The following is an 18,300-nucleotide window of genomic DNA, read 5'->3' on the forward strand; positions in this document are numbered from 1 at the left end:
GCATGTGGTATACGATCAGCTTCCATTGTCTGAGAAAGCAGAGAGCGTGACAAAGCTCCTTTCATTGGCCCAGTGAGTCATCATCAGCCACATCGGTTTCTGCCATGGCCAGTCCATACTTTGCACAGCGGTGGGGAAAGGAGCACTGAAAGGGCAAACCTTAGAGGTGAAATCTGTATGTTAACACAAAGAACGAGCCACATAAAATCCTTAATGTTAACCCTTAATGTGCCAACAGGGTTCGATTTTGGCAGTCAGTGACGGCAAAAATTTTATCAATTCTAAAGCCTTTTTTTGATCCTTCAGACACGTTCCTGTAAACAACAAATCTATGTTAATGAGGATTAAGGAATGAAATGCATCTTTGGAAATACGACCTCAGTGGTCAATCTTGTGATGAAAGAACAACATTTGGCAAGGAAGATGTACAGGGCCATCCAAAATGATTGGCACCATTGGTAAAGAGCAAAAAAGGCAATGAAAACATTTCTTTGTTGTTTTTCAGCTTCAGATCTTACACTCAATATATGAGAGAAACCTAACAAAGGTTATTTTGTTTAAAGAAAAAACAAACACGGTTTGACAATTATTGGCCCTTCTAGAAATTACCATTGATATATACATTTCTGTTGAGAAGTTTGGGGTCATTTACAAACATCCTTGCTTTCCATGAAAATGTACATGTCATTGTCAATATCAACTTTATTTATATAGCACATTTACAACAACCATGGTTGACCAAAGTGCTGAACAGAATAAAATATCAAATACATGAATAAACAAGTACAGAGTTAGTAACAAAGAAAAAGTAAAGGAAAAGAAAAGAAACAGAACAGGAGCACAGTAAAATACATCTGATGCCAAGTTTAATAACCAGAGCAAAATGGTTTGTCTTTAGCAGCAACTTAAAAGTTTGTGCAGAGGTAACCTATTCCAGAGGATGAGGGCACCCACACTGCAAAGGCTTGATCTCTTATATTTTAATGCCTGGATCTTAGGACATCCAAGAGCATCTGGCTGGTCTACCTCAGTGCTCTAACTGGAGAATGGTGGTGTAAGAGTTAAGCCAGATAAGGTGTCGCCAACCCATTTAAAACCTTGAAAACATTAAATTAGTTTGAATAGGCAATATAGCAAAATGAATTGGACATATAGTCATTGACCAGGTTAGAAAGGATTTTTAATTGAAATAATAATTGTGGCTTCTTACATACCACACAGTCAAGCTGCTCCCACAACAACTCAACAGTGTTGAGATCCAGTTGTGCCAGCCACTCGACAGAATACCAGCTGACTGCTTCTTTCCTAAATAGTTATTTAATAATAGTTTGAAGCTGTGCTTTGGGTCATTGTCCTGTTGCAGGAGGAAATTGGTTCCAATTAAGCACCGTCCACAGGCTATGGCATGGCATTACAGAATGGAGTGATAGCCTTCCTTCTCAAATCTCCAACTTCACCACCACCAAAGCACCCCAAGATCATCAAATTGCCTCCACCATGCTTGACAGATGGCATCAAGCAGTCCTCCTGCATCTTTTCATTTGGTCAGCATCTCACAAATGTTCTTCTTTGTGATCAGAAAATCTGAAACATATGTTGTCAGTCCATAATTCTTTTTCAAATCTTCCTGTTTCCAGTGTTTGTGTTCTTTTGCCCATATTAATATTTTATTGGCCAATCTGAGATATGCCTTTTTCATTGCAACTCTGCCTAGAAGACCAACATCTCGGAGTTGCCTCTTCACTGTTGGTGTTCAGACTGGTGTTTTGTGGGTACTATTTAATGAAGCTGCCAGTTGAGTACTTGTGAGGCATATGTTTCTCAAACTAGACACTCTAATGTATTATTTTTTAATCAGTACTACAGATTTCAGCTGTGCTAACGTAAATGCAAAAGGATTTTAAGTATCAACTCTTACATGGGTTTCTGTAACTTCCTTTTTTTATTTTGGATAAATATGAGGTGACACACAACAAGAAATATTTCGGAGTAATTGCAACTTAGCTTCATTTATGTTAAAAGTTCCATCTGGAAATAAAAGCTTACGATAATGTTGATAGCCAGTGAATGTGGCATTAGTGACCAAGGCTTACAGTTAACATAAAATCATGTTAATAATCATGTCCCTTGAAGGTCCCCAAAGGCTTGGAGTTGTCATGCGCAGATGTAGACTGTCTCCTGCTGAGTAAACTCCAAAGGCACAACAAGGACAGCTTTGTGAAGCCTGTACTGGCACTGGGTAAGCTGAACACAAACATGCTCAACCCATCCAACCTGACAGACCTTTCTGACTGGCTCAAGGCCAAAGGCCAATCACATCACCTCTCCTTCAAGATGGCAGAGCTCCACTGAACCATCACAAAGCATTTGAAGGGAACAACTGTCCCCTTCATGGCCAAAAGGTCATGGTTCATTCCATGCCATGTACCCCTCCTTTTAAATATGTTTCTCCAAGTTGCATTTGGACCGCTGGTTTCTTACCAGAGATCCACGGTAACACTAGAATATCTGCAGCGAGACTTGTATGAAGCATGGCCTGGTCAGGGCCTACTGCTGCATTATGGTTTGGAATCTGGCCAACAGCTCTTTCAGCAAAAAAAAAAATCCTATCCCCACCGAAAATATATTTTGAAGACAAAAATACTTCTAAGAAGCTTAACACAAAGTGTTAACAAGGCATAATTATTATGTCAACCAAAACACAAAAGCCAACTAAGATTCAAAAGACCACCAGTTATTTTACTGTATTCCTTAGCAGGAAATTGCAACCAAGTACTGTCTAATTAGACTAAACTAATGAGGCGTGTCCAGTCCACCCCTGTTTGGCTGAGCACAACCCTCTCCCTGAACTACAATTCCCAGTGGGGAACAGCAAAGTGGAGGAGTGGAAAAAAGTCTGAGGCAGAGGGTAGTATTTACAGGAAGGATACATGTCTCTCTGATGGGTCTGTAACAGCAGCGGTGTTGTGATCAATTTAAATCACCCTGTGGTCTAAATCACCCTTTTTCCTCAGAAAACTGTCATCTTCAACCTTGCTTCAGATTCAGATTGAAAAAAGAATATTGAACCTTGTACGCACATGGCCAGATGGCTCCTCTCTGGACTATTGGACTGGTCCCAAATGGGTCTCTATTCCCTATGTCGTTCAATACAGTTCCCTATGAGCGCTGGTCAAGAGTAGTGCGCAAGGAGCAATGTGCCATTTTGAACAAATTTCTAAGGAGGTACCAGCTGGGTATGATTGATCATTACGGCACTGACCTTTTGACCTTGAACTGGCTTACAGGACTGAAGAAGAGTTATTAATTTCTGTTGCTTGTCTTTTGGATATTGTATGTACAGCTATTCTAACATTAGCATATTTATATATCTAACAGATATATTTTACTATAAACAAATATTTAAAAGCATCAATGAAAGACTCAAGTAAAATCAAGAATGAAATACGTAATCCACCTCTTGGTAGACAAAAGTACAAACAACACTGTCCAATCAAAACTGTCCAATATGTTATGTAATTCATAATGCAATTAGAAAGGAAAGAATGCTGAGTTTGATGAATAAACAAAAACACAGTTGTTAGCTCCAAAATTAGCATTTTATTCGGATGGTTGGGGTCAGAGATGTATAATTTGTATTCCAGTACATACTTATAACCACAAAGCTTCAGACAAAAACCTTTCCCAGTCTTAAAGCTGAATCAGTAATTAGTGCCAACGGTGCCACAACACCCCACCCACCCCCTTTTTGGTACAAATTCAAACAGTTGTGCTGACAAGATTGCTATTTTTTCAATTTTTTTGTTCAGGTGTTTTTTTTTTTTTTTTTATACAAAAGACTCTTAACTTCTACACATTTAATGTCACCCATTTTTTTTTCTTTTTGCTTTGTAAATAAATTTTGGAAATAATTCTTTTTCATTGTTGTGAAAAGATAAAAACATGCAAAAACTTTAATTTGTAGTCCAAATTATACATTTACAAGTTCCACACTTTTTGCACTCCTTCATAGACTACATCAAAAAAAAAAGAAAGAAAAAATACATTATGTACACACATTTTCTTTACAGTGAAGTAAAAGTTGAAAGTACCAGATGATGACTAAGGCAAATGAAGTGAACATGGATTAGAACAAAATAAACAGTTGTTGATTTTGTAAAATACTACACCACTTCAGAAATAAAGGAGAAAACATATTCCGCTACAAAAGTATGATTTATGACTCCCTTTATTTGCAACCAGCTGCATAACTTAAATTTTTTAGTGAAAAAAGTCTAGAATTCTAGCGTACTGTACAGTGCTGTTTTCAATTGTATCTTCCCATCCAAGCTAACAAAGAATCCTTCATCATCTCTTCATCTTTGTAATTCATTTAAATAATTATTGTTCAACAAACAGCAGTATTGTGTAACCAAAAAAGCATGTAGAAGCATACCATAGTTTAACATACTTTATGTTTTGAAATCACTCCAAAAGTCAGTACCATTAAAGCCTTGAACATAAAACTAATCATTCAGATCCAAAAAATGTACAAAAAGGCACATTATATCCCAGTGCTTCTGTACTGTGAAATTCAAGTGTAACTGAGCGCGCTCAATGTCAACGATCCAAACAGTGACAGTTCACCAATGTTCCCTCCCCTTCTCATATTCTGGACCGCAGTTCAGCCTGTGCCTAAGCCTTCAACAAGCATATGTATGCGGAGACTACAACAATAAGAATAGGTTGGTTTCTTTTTGCAAAATATTTCGGAGTTACGTTTTTTTTTTTAATACTTTTCTGTCATTGTTCTTATCACCATTCTCTCAGGGAAATATCGGTAATCAGAAGCTGTCCATGTCCATTAAGAGAAAAAAAAAACAAGATATTCTCTCTTTTCCTGGTTCACCATTCTTTGTCATATTTTCTTTTTAGGTCTTGCATGTCCTGTGTCCTAGTCGTCACTCCCTCCGTACATATCTGCCAGCTTTCTGAAGCGAGGGCCCCAGTCGTTGAGGTAATCGTAGTCCTGGTCTCCGCCACTGCTGGAGGAGTTGAGGGAGCTTAAGGAGCCGGCCGTGGAACCACTGCCCTCGTAGTCGAACACCAGCAGGGAGTCATAGGGCGGGGCCGTGGGGTCGTTGTCTGCCGCTTTGAGTCCCTGGATGGATGAGAAGAAAAACACTCAGTTGTGTGACCAGATTCACCTGTCCGTCCACCACCACCACCACAACCACCACAACCCGGTGACAACTAGAAGATTGCTCCCCCATACATGATCAGTAAAGACAGGCTCTCAATTCCCTGTGAGTGTCCGATGCTCCGTGTTTGGCTGTGAATCTTCCTGAGGTTTCTGGCATGTGAATTACCCAGGACTTGATCAAAAGTTGAGATTCAGCATGACCAAATGCCTCGTCTGACTGGAAGACTGCCACTGATCAACTGGCCCTCCCCCACTCCTCAACCTTCCATCACACCCCGGTCCACAGGCACTGCCTGAGGGGCTTGACACGCGGAGAGCAAAGGATTGCTGACAATATGCCAATATGCCAGTTATAGCCACTCTGGATCCTGATTCAGTACTACACTACAGTACCCACTCAATTCCACGTGTTTAAACATTTCTCCCGAAAACCTGGAACAAAGTGTGTTTATTTTCCAATAGTGTTTGTGTGTGTGTTCCACAGGGCGCTGTGATGGTGATGGTGGGGGCTTCCATTTTGAAGATTGTGCTTAACATTCCCAGAAGCTCGCATAGCGGCCTGAGAGGTCCTTATGGATTGCTATTGATTTCCAAGCCCATTTCTTAACGGGACTCCAGAGACTTGATGGATTGCTAATCTAGCACGGGAGATGTGCTCTGGCCATGAACCGCATTGGGCCCCTGCCCGAATCCAACCTCTTATCACTGCCACTGAGGACATCTAACAAATAATAACTGAATTAAAAGAACCAGAGCACAACACTGAGAAACGAACGAGCCACTAGGCTCATTGGAAACATGTCAGAGATTTATTGAGCTCTTCAACCGCCATCACGCACTCTCCCTCTCTCTCTCTTTCTCTCTCCCTCTCTCCAAAAGGATAGATTGAAACGAAGTGCCTCGATGCTTAGTGATTATTTTCCACTTGTTAGCCTTTGTTAAATGTTGGCTTAGGGCTGTGACGCTGATAATTTGGTGGGAAATATGACAGATGGATTGTTCATTACAATTACAGCCATCACTGCTCCAGTGGATGAAGCCCCATCCGGCACAACCACCACCCCACTGACAGTGTGACAAGGTCAGCCAATCATAGAGCTTCCCCAACTAATTCCATTAACACTGAGTCATCCTCTGTGCAAGAGAGACAATCGTCCATCTTAAGAAAACATTGCACTGCCCTGTCGTCCCTTATCTAGCCTGACTTCTACCTCAGCTCCACAGCTCACGATACAGGTCTCTGATTAAATAAAATAATAACCTCGGAGATTTCACTGATCAGTTCCACGTATTAAGTACAAACTATTGCATTGTTTCTATCAATATGAGGGTTTAATGCAAATAAAAGTGCTGAATTAAAAACATTTCCCCACAATAAACCATTATTGGAATCTTTAATCTAAAATTCTCTGTGTGAAACTTTTGTCCAGCACCTGTGGGCAAAGAAAAGGTTATGCAAGGTGAGCCTAATTTCCCCAACATTAGCTCTGTGAGTGGGAACAGGCTAAAAGCTGAAGAATAGACTATTGTTGGCCACTCTGAGAGGCTAAATTCTTGGGCGGATTTGTGACCTACGCTCCAATTCTAACTCCCCCTTTTTTTTTAATTAACTTCCAAAAGGCTCTGTAGGCATGGGGTTGTGTGCACACTCCAGAATTTGAGCCCAGCCCCGTCATGATTCCCCCACCCATCTCTCCTCCCTGGGCAACACGGTCAGACTCCAGCCCTCAGTGACAGCAAGGCATAAACCAGCTACAAGCAGAATACAGTGGATGGAATCCACCATGACCGGCTGACACGTTGTGCTTGTAATGTGGCTGTCCAGGTCAGGTTGGTCCGGCCCACGACATCCTCCTGTCTCTGTACACGATGAATACCTAAAAGAGCAGAGTTTTCTCTGCTCTAAGAAGTTGCTCGGTGTTTCAGCTTTTTTTATGCACTGGGCAAAACACTCAAAGTCACTAGATATAAATTGAGTTGACAAGAGCATTAAGTGTATTTCAGACCTTTCAGAGAGAGTGAGAGAACGTAGAGCAAGTAGGGAAGCAGAGCTGAAAGGGCAAGTTGTAATCTAAAAACATGGGAATGAGAGAGAGAGAGAGAGAGAGAGAGAGAGAGAGAGAGAGAGAGAGAGAGAGAGAACTCCATTTGTAATACTGTGAAAGTCTTGTCTGTTGGTGCTGGTGAAAAATACATGACCGTCCTTTTCATTTTACTTTTCCCCTTCAACGCTGAAGTCAATGGTGGCCTGAGGCAAGCGAAGCCATGTCGAACAGAACAGGGTGCCTCTATGGAAAGCCAATGTGCTGCAGTCTCTTTCTCATTCCACTTGATCTCTACAGAGAGACATCCATAACTATAACTATATCCCATTCTGCCGCACAGCTAAGAGAAATACAATTATATCCAAGTGAACTCTCTTTGAATACTCATAATATTATAATTACATGCGTGGATTTAGTTCATTTAAATTGGACACATTATAAATAGCTACGTTTTATCAGAGAACAAAAAAAACGAATATCTCATATTCAGAACATTTTAATACAGAACTATGGCACATGCAATCCTAAACTCAAATGGGAAAATGAATTCATGAAATTAATTTCCCATTAACCTCTCATGCGTCTGTTACATTTCACACAATACTTTCATAAGTATAGGGAGGGAGACTGGCTACATGAACCAAACGTATAACAGCACCATCCAACTTCCTCAACGGCTTGCCTTTATTTTGAAGCATTCGCTAAATCTTAATCCCTCTAAACCTGCCCCCAGTCTTTAGCTGAACAATGTTCAGGCATTCGTTGTCTCATTCTGGCATGAGCAACACTGACACATTGGCCCTCTAAATGGACTTTGGAAGAGGGGTCTCGCATGTCCTGTGTCCTCTCCCAGTGGTGAGAGCTGAGACACGGGTGCGTTTGTTCGTGTGTTGGAACACTGGTTTGTTTCATTGTTTACCTCATTGATGAAGTCTCCGATGTCCCCGGGGTGTGGGGCCGCTGACCTTATGGGGTACTGGGGCTCGGGGTGCAGCGGCCTCTCGTCCATACGCCGGATGCCCACGGGCTTGATGGTGTCCGGCTCGATTGTGTCTGGCTGCTGGAGCTGGCTCAGGTCATAATCCTGGAGGGGACAGAAGGACAGATGGGAGTCAGCATGAAGCAAGATCCAAGAAGAGATCCACAAAGAGCTGGGGAGAGGAACTCAACATGGCTGAACCCCCCATCCAGAACGAGTCCATAAAATCATGGATAGAATTCTCTACCTACAGTACATCAGTATACACACTGACAGATTCCTTACCTATACCAGAACACACACACACACACACACACGCTAAGAATCCTATCAGTGGGTGGACGTTAGGTGTTTGTCAAAGTATTAGCACATGGACAGTTAGCTGCATTTAACAGAATCCAGTGTCGGGTCAAGGCTAAGGAACAGAAGATCAGTTGAGGTGTTCCTCTAGTATGCACAGGAAACTATTCTACTCTAATTAGGCTCCAGACACGGAATGGCAGATATGCATAAGCCATTACTAATCCTATTAACATTGCCAAGGCAACCTGACTGGCTCGCCATTTGGTTTATTGAGTTTCACAGGAGTAGAGAGGGATGAAGAGAGAAGAAATAAATGGTGAGAATGAGAACAAAAATGAGAATGAGAGAAAAAAAGAGACACATTGAGAAATAATATTTTTTTTTTTTTACGCTACAAGTGTTTCATTTAGATGAACAAGAGTTGATGCCAGATTTGCGTTGGAGTTACAATTTCTATAGTGTAAACGTATGAAAATAGGAATTGTTGCACACCACCTTCTGAGGAAAGGTGGGATACTTTTCCGACTGATATTCCCCACAGCTACTGAGGTCTAGAGACAACGGCTCGCCCAATGTGTATTGGAGTAGAATCAGTGACGTGGGAGTCTGGTTCTTTAGGTCCTTCCAGCTCCATAAACAGAAAGAAAGAACAGTCGCTGGGACTAAAAACATCACACACCAGAACAGAAATAATGACACTATCATCGGCACTCGTTCGACAGAGAGAACAGTGCCAGTTACCAGGTAAACAACATAGTCAGTGAGTTGAAATGCCTTCCAGGTCAGTGGTCTGGCCGAAGCACTGCTACGTCGTGTGGTGCAGCGAAATTAACCCGTCGCTTGTGGTGTGAATCGAGAAATGTATTTACATTTTATGTTAATGTTATTTAAATGAAAGCTTGTTCATGATAATTGATGCAGTATAAATAGGCTCTAAGTGAAAAAGAGAGAACGTGACAGAAATTGAGAGAAAATGAGAAGGAAACAGACATGGAGAAAACTACAAGGAGAATGTGAAAAAAGGAAAAATGGAGAGGCAGGTTGTGTTGTGGACAGGAGAGGATCAGTGCGGAGCTGGACTGATATGCTATCAGAGGATATGATGGAGGGAATGCCATGGGAGAATAGCTGTGTGCTTAATAAGCGTGTATGATGGATTGTCCCTCTTTAGCAGATTTTCGGTAATCCATCCATCTCTAATATCCACCTTCAAAATTGTCCCTGCTCGCTTGCACACGTAACTATCCACACACAGGCATGCTCGCACACACACGCACACACGAATAAACACACAGACACACACACACACATACACATCACTCATTTTCAATACTTTATTTGAATCCACAAATCAATCTTTTTAAAGGATACTTAAATACTGATGGGTACAGGAAGCAACTCCTCAAAAATACCAAGGAGCCCATAACCAGTAGTGGTCAAACAGGAAGGCCACTCCCCGTTCCTGTTTGACCACTACTCTATTTAATTTTTTTTGGCTTGCTGAGGTGCATGGCCCATCTGAACACCATCATCTATGTCAACATCTGTAAATGTGGATTGGCAAGACCCTCCTCACTCCTTCATGTCAGGCAGTTAGATCAGCGGACTGGCCTCAGGCCGCAGGGGAATCCCACAGCTCTGGAAACTACCATTCACTGTATTCCCTTGGTGAGGAAATTGTCACCTTTATCTTTAAGGCAAAGAGGCAGGTTTTACCAGCAACACTCATAATCTGGACCAGCTAACCATGATCTGTTATGTCGTACACAGGTCAAATGTAATGGAGTCTGGTCCACATTTTTTTATAGTCGCCGTTCATGTAAGGACTTGCACATTAACTGATTTTATACTTGCCCTTGTCTAAGCATACTCCTTTGTGGAAACCCGTTTGGTTACTAGTAAGAGCTGCGGTGAAGTCGCAGGATGCTTACTTCTTGTTTCATTTGGTTTGCAGTTTTTATTTTTCAGCAATCCACAAATATAAACACAAACGTTTCGCCTTCACACGTTCTTCAGTGTGCAAATGCAATTCGAACATCTTTCATCAGTGACAGAATGTGCTTCGAATTTGCATCATGCCCCTCTGGAAGTATGAAAGGATCTGGAAGGGGACATTGGTGACAATGTGATCCTTCTAGAACCATCTACAGGGTCATCCCAGAGGTGAGGGTTTAGTGACAGGGACCAGCAGCATAAAATTAAAGCCTCAGCTAGATAATGACGACATACTACGCCCTTAAAGGAACCATCCTTCACACAATACAGCAGAAAGCACCAAACAGCTGACAAATAGTTAACCCTGCCACACCCAGGCAGCACATTCTATCGCCAAAATTGTGACGGTCATATAACACAATGTTGTGTTATAGGATCCACTTAATCCAATAACAGTTGGAGCAGGACAATGAACAACGATAAGAACGTCAGATAAACAAACACGCTATGTAACGGAAGGAAAGCGTTCACATTTTCTTCAGCGCAAATCAAAGGTTTGCCCGACGATGGCCCAGTTGACTGGCTCAGTGCACTCCTCTGAGGCTTTAACAAGAGGTTGGTGCTTTATTTTGACAACTAAATGAGGAATTAGGGAACCTGCTGTGGCTGCCACACAGGTTTGTTCTGTCAGAATAGTCTGGTGCTAATGAAATAACATGGCTACGACTGTCTGGATAAGAGCATCTGCTAAATGACTAAAATGACAAATGTTTTTCCAGGCAATTAAAGTTAGCATCTTCAAGCTACATTGACTGAAAAGTGGTGGTTGAGAAAGCAATAAAGAGAAGACCAGTCAGAAGAACACTCATAATGATGGAGTTTCTCAATCAACTTACTAAACTTCAACTTCCATAGAAGTTTCTCTAATGTAATATACTTTCTACACCACATTACTCTACACTTCTCAAACGGCCAGTGAACAAGGATCACCTGTCTCCTCTTGGTAGAATGAGTGCCACGCCGAGTAATAAAAACCTGGTCAATGGCAGCCAGCAACTAAAATAAAATACATGGGAGTGCAGAGCGGCCAATGGTCTGACACTTCAATTTCCTTCTCAGCAGGAAAGATAGGGAGAAGAGGTGAGGCATTATATAGTCCACATTAGTTGGGCAGTCCTGTTCATTTTTTACCTAACACGGCATCACCTGTTGGACTCCCAGAATCCATTTCCTTCTGGCACCCAGCCTTCCTCCACTTAGCTAGAAATGAGGGCTTGTTTTCTTTCAATAAATCTGAAATCTGTTACCATGCCTGTTTTTTTTTTTTATATCAGTCTCTTCCGCAATCACTGTCTGCCTTTGTGTGTGTGTGTGCCTGTTTGTTTTTACATGTAGAATTCTTTAAAAGTCCTAAAGACAACAAAGGAACATAAGTCAGGACCCTTTGTTTTGGGTGCATAGGCCGACGGGTGCTAACAATACAGTAGGGAATTTCAGACCTGTGAGAGGAATGTGACATTCACTTTTTCTTATCCTGTGGTTTTTATTATTTAGTTGTCAAACTGATCTTTTGGAATAAGTCTTACTGTACAATTTTTCAGAGTGACTTAATTTCAGTAGTTAGTTTGACCAGAAGGCCACAATGAATTTTACAGTGGAATTATGTGTTCCTCTCCCACCAAACCTCCTGACTTAGTGTACTCTGACCACCATCTGTCTACTATGTTGGTGCAGAATATCACGACATTAATGGACATAGCTTTGTGAAGCCAAAACATAGGCTATGCTACGCTACGCTGTATGCTTCTGCTTAATCATGAACTTTGCCAGTTAGCCAAGCTTGAACTAACTGTTTGAGGTTCTACTTGCGTATGTGGATTTAGCTGCGCCAATGTTCTACTGAATGTGCATCATACAGAGGACACACACTACAGGCAATCCTATTTTTCATTCATTTTATTTTAAATAACAAAGCCTGCATCGTCACAATGAATGTCTCTCTCGCCCTCTCGCCTTAACAGCAGGCAAACGCGGGGTAAGATCGCGAGCAACGGGTGAAAGAATGGCGCTGAAATGTTAAATCCGGGGTTAAATCATCGGCAGCCCCAGACAAGACATTTCACAACATTTCAGCAGGAGGGAGTTAATACATTTATCAGACTGGGATGATGTAGGTTACACTGGCACGTATATTCATATTGATTGTTGTACACGGAGATTTGGAAAGCCAGGAAGTCTGGTTCGTTTTGGCCAAAGTTTACTAAAGCCAAATAGTTGGTAGCCAAGGAAGATGCCCCCTAGTGAACTGGAGTGGGGCCAGCAAGGGCATCGCGCTGCAAAAGGTTGTTGAACTCCACCCACGTGGATGCACGTGTGTGCATTGACAGAGCTAGCCTTGTTTCAGTCCTAATAGAAACCACTGTGCCTGTGTACAGGGCCTGATTAATGCAGGGTCTTGCAGGGCCTAAAGCCCACAGGGGGCCACTGAGACAGTTTTCTGCAACCTGCAAACAGGCCCACAAGAGGCCCAAGAGATGCTGTTACAGCAGAAGTACATCAAATTGAAGTTATATTACATAATATATTATGCCATTTACCAGATGGTTTATCCAGAGTGATTTAACAACATGCATGCAAATATTTTAGATACGAGTAGCTCTAGTGGGAATCGAACCCGCAGTTGTTGTTGTCCCACACAACATGCTCTAATGACCGAGCCACATAGGGCCACGTCTTTAGTATTAAGCTCATACATTTTGGGTTTTATGTAGCTCTCCCTCCTGCCCAATTGCTGACAGATGTGTAATGGCTTCCGAGTCATATCGTTGCCTTTAGATGAAGCTTTGTTAGAACACAGTAGCATATGTCTATATCCCAATTACATTACCCCAGCAATTATGAGCCTCAGAGGCTAATTTAGGACTGAACACTATTCTCCCAACCCCACACTACTCTCCAGTCAACACCACCTAGACCAGTGTTTGGAGAATGGGCCTGTGGCAAGAACACAATCCATTTGTGCAGGATATTACCAGACATTTAGGTAATCATTCACTTGTATTAACTGGAGTTCATTACAACAAAGACACACACCATTATATCCACTGCTACAAACACACACATACACACACAAAATGTGTGTGATTGTGTGTGTGTAGCAATGACACACACAGAGAAAATGTGTGTGTTTGTGTGTGTGTGTAGCAGTGGATATAATGGTGTGTGTGCGCGTGTGTCTGTGGATATATTGGTGTGTGTATATATACTCTTTGTGTTGTGTGTTTGTGTAGCAGCAGATGTATGGCGTGAGAGTTCATGTATATCCGGGTGTGTGTGTGTGTGTGTGTGTGCACACGCGTGTGTAACTGTACCTGGTCCTCCTCTCCTCCTCCCTCCTCGTCGTACTTCAGGATGTTGTCCCTGACGTCGTCCTCCGGGTCGATGAGCAGCTGTTTCGCCTGACGCTCCTTATCACGACGCTTCATCCACACCACAAACATCAGCACCAGAACTGGAGCGAGGGAGAGGGAAACAGAACCACAAACATCAGCACCAGAACTGGAGCGAGGGAGAGGGAAACAGAACCACAAACATCAGCACCAGAACTGGAGCGAGGGAGAGGGAAACAGAACCACAAACATCAGCACCAGAACTGGAGCGAGGGAGAGGGAAACAGAACCACAAACATCAGCACCAGAACTGGAGCGAGGGAGAGGGAAACAGAACCACAAACATCAGCACCAGAACTGGAGCGAGGGAGAGGGAAACAGAACCACAAACATCAGCACCAGAACTGGAGTGAGGGAGAGGGAAACAGAACCACAAACATCAGCACCAGAACTGGAGCGAGGGAGAGGGAAACAGAATTACAAAAACACACAGAAAATTCCAATACCAACAAACAAAATAACATCAATATTTAGCATAATGACGTAATCTACTCCGGAATACCAGGGCTTGCCACAAGCCTGATCAGGCCACATTACGGATAATCCTGCAACGATCTCCTGGTATCTCTCAGAGATGACGTTTATCTCCCTTCATTATCCCAGGGGAATAGTCATGACCTGATGCCTGGTCTTGGGGAGGCGGGTGCGGTGGAACGCTAGCGGGGACACTCACTGAGGAGAATGATGATGCAGAGGAGGATGGCGATGATGGCCCCTGTGCCCAGCCCTGGCGCGATGATGTGCTGCTGGTCGGTGCAGTCGCCGTTATGGTCACACTGGCACACCTTCACCCGTAGGTAGGACGTGTTGGACATGGGCAGGTTCCCCGAGTCTGTGATGATGATCGGGATCTCATAGATGCCGCTCTCCAGGAAGCCGATCTTCAGGCTCACCTGGGCATAGTCACCTGGGAGGAGGGACGGAGACGGAGACAGGGTGGATGGAGCAGGAGGGAAGGAGGTGGGAACGAGGAGGAGGGAGGCAGAGAAAGGGGAGGTGGATTGGGGTTTTTGGAGAGAGGGAGAGAGAATAACTATAAATATGTAACTCAGTTACTAATCCCTAAATTACACAAAACAACACTTCTCCCAGAGAAACAGATAAGTCCGTCTTTGAACTTGCCATCTGCATAAAATATGTACAAATGAGATATCCATGTATTACTACTGGGAAAAGGGACAAGTCATGAACAGCAAGCATTCCTATACCTGGAAATGGATGTTGTGCCAGCATTGCTAATCCAAAATATGGTCAGGATTTTAAGCTCATAAATCCACAGAAGACCTTCTGATAATGCCGCTAAACTCACAGCTCCTCTAATCCAGATGTCTGTTATCCTATTAAGATATTTATTCATTCACTGCCGTTTATACTCACATCTAATCGCTGGCAATGCACAAACAATGACAGATTGCACAATTTCTGTGTCTGCGCAATTATCATAATCAATTTGCGAGCTACTTGATAAGACTAGGAATTAATCTCCTTTATGGTGCGGTGTCTTAATAAAGGTCACGTGATTGATCCAAACTGACAACGCTGTCTATTGTTGTAGGTCACAGCACTTGGCCCAATGGAGAACCAGAAACTCCATGTCCCAAAACAGTCATGCCCATACAGGACTGCCTCTGAGCCAGCGCCAAGCACTCAAACGTTACAGTGTTACTGTCAAAGTAAAACTGCCATCCATGCCCTTGCGCCTCTGTAGAAAGCTGAGAGTCAGGGCCGGAGAAATTCTACGATACAAATATGAATGCATGTCGATGCATGTTGATGGTTTTAATGTTGTTTTATGGCTAAACAGTAAACGTCAACCAACGCTGGAATAAAGCGTATATAATAGATACTGATTTGGTACAACAGTTGAACCAAGCTGACGACGCTTTTATCAAGAATCGATGAGCACATTTGACTAATTAACTCAATCCAACAGATGGAGGAAACCAACTGCAGACTGCATCTTCAACATCAAAATTGTAACGGCCCTACATTTCTGATTATACTCTGTAGTCCCTGACAGTTGATTGGTGCATAGCGCGTTCTGGCCAGAATGGTCACTGGGCCCACTCATCTGGGACATGGGTCTAAAGCAGTCTCGGTTGAAATGGGGCAGAAACCGGCAGCTCTTCAGCTTCTCCGGTCAGCCTGTTGTTTTCCTGGTCTTACCACTGAGCCGTGTGATGGTCCAGTTCCTCCGGACCTCCGGGGGCCTGTTGGCCAGTTCAAACGCGAAGGGGCCGGCATTGGGGTTCAGGTCTCCGTCCAGCGCTGTGATGTTGATGCCGTTGGGCTCCGGCTTCTCACACATCTCCGCCTCCTGGGGGGAGACGTGGGGCGCGTTGTCGTTGATGTCCAGCAGTATGATCTGCAGGGTGCCTGTACCACTCGCCGGGGGGATGCCTGGGTGGAACAACACACACACACACACACACACACACACACACAGAAGGATGCACGCTTAGAATAAAGACCTAAACAGCGACGATGGAGGCAGTGATACCAATTACCATTCAATTGATCTGCCTCATTATAATGCATGGCGTCCCGCAGCACATTTGGTAATGCGGGAAGCATTTCTCCAGAGCCTGGTGCTGGGTTCTAAACCAGGGCAGAGAGGAAAAGAGCCACTCTGCAGGGACCACCATAGACAGCAAACTGATCTGAGAGGGAGAGCCTCTGTCTCTGGAGGCCACATGGAGGGGAATATACCCTAACGTTTGGGGGAGGGGCAGAGGGTCTGTGTGTGTGTGTGTGTGTGTGTGTTTGAGTGCATGTGTAGAGGATTAAGAGCGAGTGTGTCTTCCTGATGAAGGAGGAGGCCACAGGGTGAGAATACTAAAGCAGATCGACAGAGAAGAGCCCTCTGTCATTGCCTCAGCCCCAGAGCCTCAGTCCCTTTAAGTATTCAAGAGGCTAGAAAAGCTTTTTTTACCATTCAGGCCACGTTTAAAGGAGCTAGTCATCTAATCCTGATCTATTAATGCAGAGAAACCTCTTCTTTTGGGAGAGTTTTTAAGCCCATTGCCCTGCGCTGTGCTCCGTGGAACAGGCGAAACCTGAACGCAGCTGAATTCCGCCAGGGAAGGAGAGAGGTGAACATGTCCACAGTGGGGCTGGTGGGCCGGGATTTGCTCGGAAACATGAACCCATCACACGGTGGTGGTTGCTACGTCGCTGTCGCACACAACGTTACCCTGGACGCGACATTTCGCGGCTGCAAAACAATAAACCACTTCACTGTCGCAGGCAGCAGATAGTGCCTGGCGGCTAGGCTACGTACCGTTGTCAGTGGCCAGGAAAGTGGCGCTGTACATGTTGTCCTTCACGTAAGGGGACTCGCGGTCCAGGACAGCGATCGTTGTGATGCGTCCGGTGTTGGGGTCGATTCGCAGCCAGTTGGCTGGGTCTGAGAGCCTGGTGTATCTGAGAGAATGCAGGGGAGGAGAAAACACGGTAGTCACTCCAAGTGTTCACACAGACGTTTGTCATACAAACCGAGCGTGAGAATGTGTTTTATTGACATAACACCAGCCAGTGCTTTGATAAGGCCGTCTGAAAACCATCGATGAATGCAGCGGTCTGGTAAAATGGCTACCTGATGCTCTGCTGCATAAAGCGATCAGGGTCCTGTGCCGTGAAGGTGGTCAGAGAGGACTCTGCTAACATCCCCTCCTCCAGTTTGATGAGTTTGGGGTTGGGGTCAAAGTAGGGGCTCTCGTTGACGTCGATGACCCTGATGGAGACAGTGGCGGTGGACTGGCGAGGGGAGTGGATGCCACGAGCCAGGGACACGTCGTTCACCGCCACCACGGTCAACACGTACGTCCTGCTGATCTCGTAGTCGATGGGCTGGAGGGAGGAAACATAATGTCAACTTAAATCAAACGCAGCTTATGCACCTCAGCCTACTGAAGACCACTGCTAGCTTGGGGGGGTGGGGGCAGTTGGTCTCACCTTAACGACGGTTACCAGGCCCTCGTTAGTGGTGGGGTCGGTTGGCACAGAGAACCTGCCGGTGGGGTCACCCCCTGTGATCTTGTAGACGGCGTTCCATGCTGGCGTGTTGGGCTGGTCTTTGTCTGTCACCGTCAGGTTGGCCACGATGACATTTACCCGGTTCTCGGGCACCTCTCCAAAGAACTGCATGAATAAAACATGGAGGGTGGGACACAGAACAGTTAAAGAGCAGAAACACAGAGTGCTGCACCAGCAGAAAACATTGGCTCTGTGTTACAACTCTGAACACAGACAACCGATTTCAGGTAAATAAATGTCCACAGCAACTTATCCTGTTATCGCCACCTCCGTCTGATAGAAAAACAATACCATTACATTACACACAGGGGCCACTTCATCTCTCATAAATACATAAAGCACCTCTCGTGGCTCTCCTCTTTGACTGCCTGA

At 44.0% G+C, this 18,300-nt stretch overlaps 1 protein-coding gene across 2 annotated transcripts in view; it reads right to left on the bottom strand.

The window, feature by feature from the left end:
- Positions 1-3,580: 3,580 nt before the first annotated feature.
- LOC105018767 (cadherin-2) overlaps positions 3,581-18,300 on the bottom strand; it is a 72,042-nt gene continuing 57,322 nt past the window's right edge. The window contains exons 9-16 of one of the 2 annotated variants that reach the window (XM_010884462.5): positions 17,848-18,033; positions 17,489-17,742; positions 17,174-17,316; positions 16,060-16,293; positions 14,567-14,800; positions 13,816-13,955; positions 8,147-8,311; positions 3,581-5,140 (exon numbers count right to left, since the gene is read on the bottom strand). In XM_010884462.5, the coding sequence (XP_010882764.4) occupies positions 4,934-5,140; positions 8,147-8,311; positions 13,816-13,955; positions 14,567-14,800; positions 16,060-16,293; positions 17,174-17,316; positions 17,489-17,742; positions 17,848-18,033 (1,563 nt within the window). In that variant the 3' untranslated portion in view covers positions 3,581-4,933. Of the gene's footprint in view, positions 5,141-8,146; positions 8,312-13,815; positions 13,956-14,210; positions 14,285-14,566; positions 14,801-16,059; positions 16,294-17,173; positions 17,317-17,488; positions 17,743-17,847; positions 18,034-18,300 lie in introns of those variants that run through there. The other variant, XM_034291458.1, reaches the window with a different exon arrangement.

Source organism: Esox lucius, chromosome 3 (assembly GCF_011004845.1).
Source record: "Esox lucius isolate fEsoLuc1 chromosome 3, fEsoLuc1.pri, whole genome shotgun sequence".
Taxonomy (NCBI): Eukaryota; Metazoa; Chordata; class Actinopteri; order Esociformes; family Esocidae; genus Esox; species Esox lucius.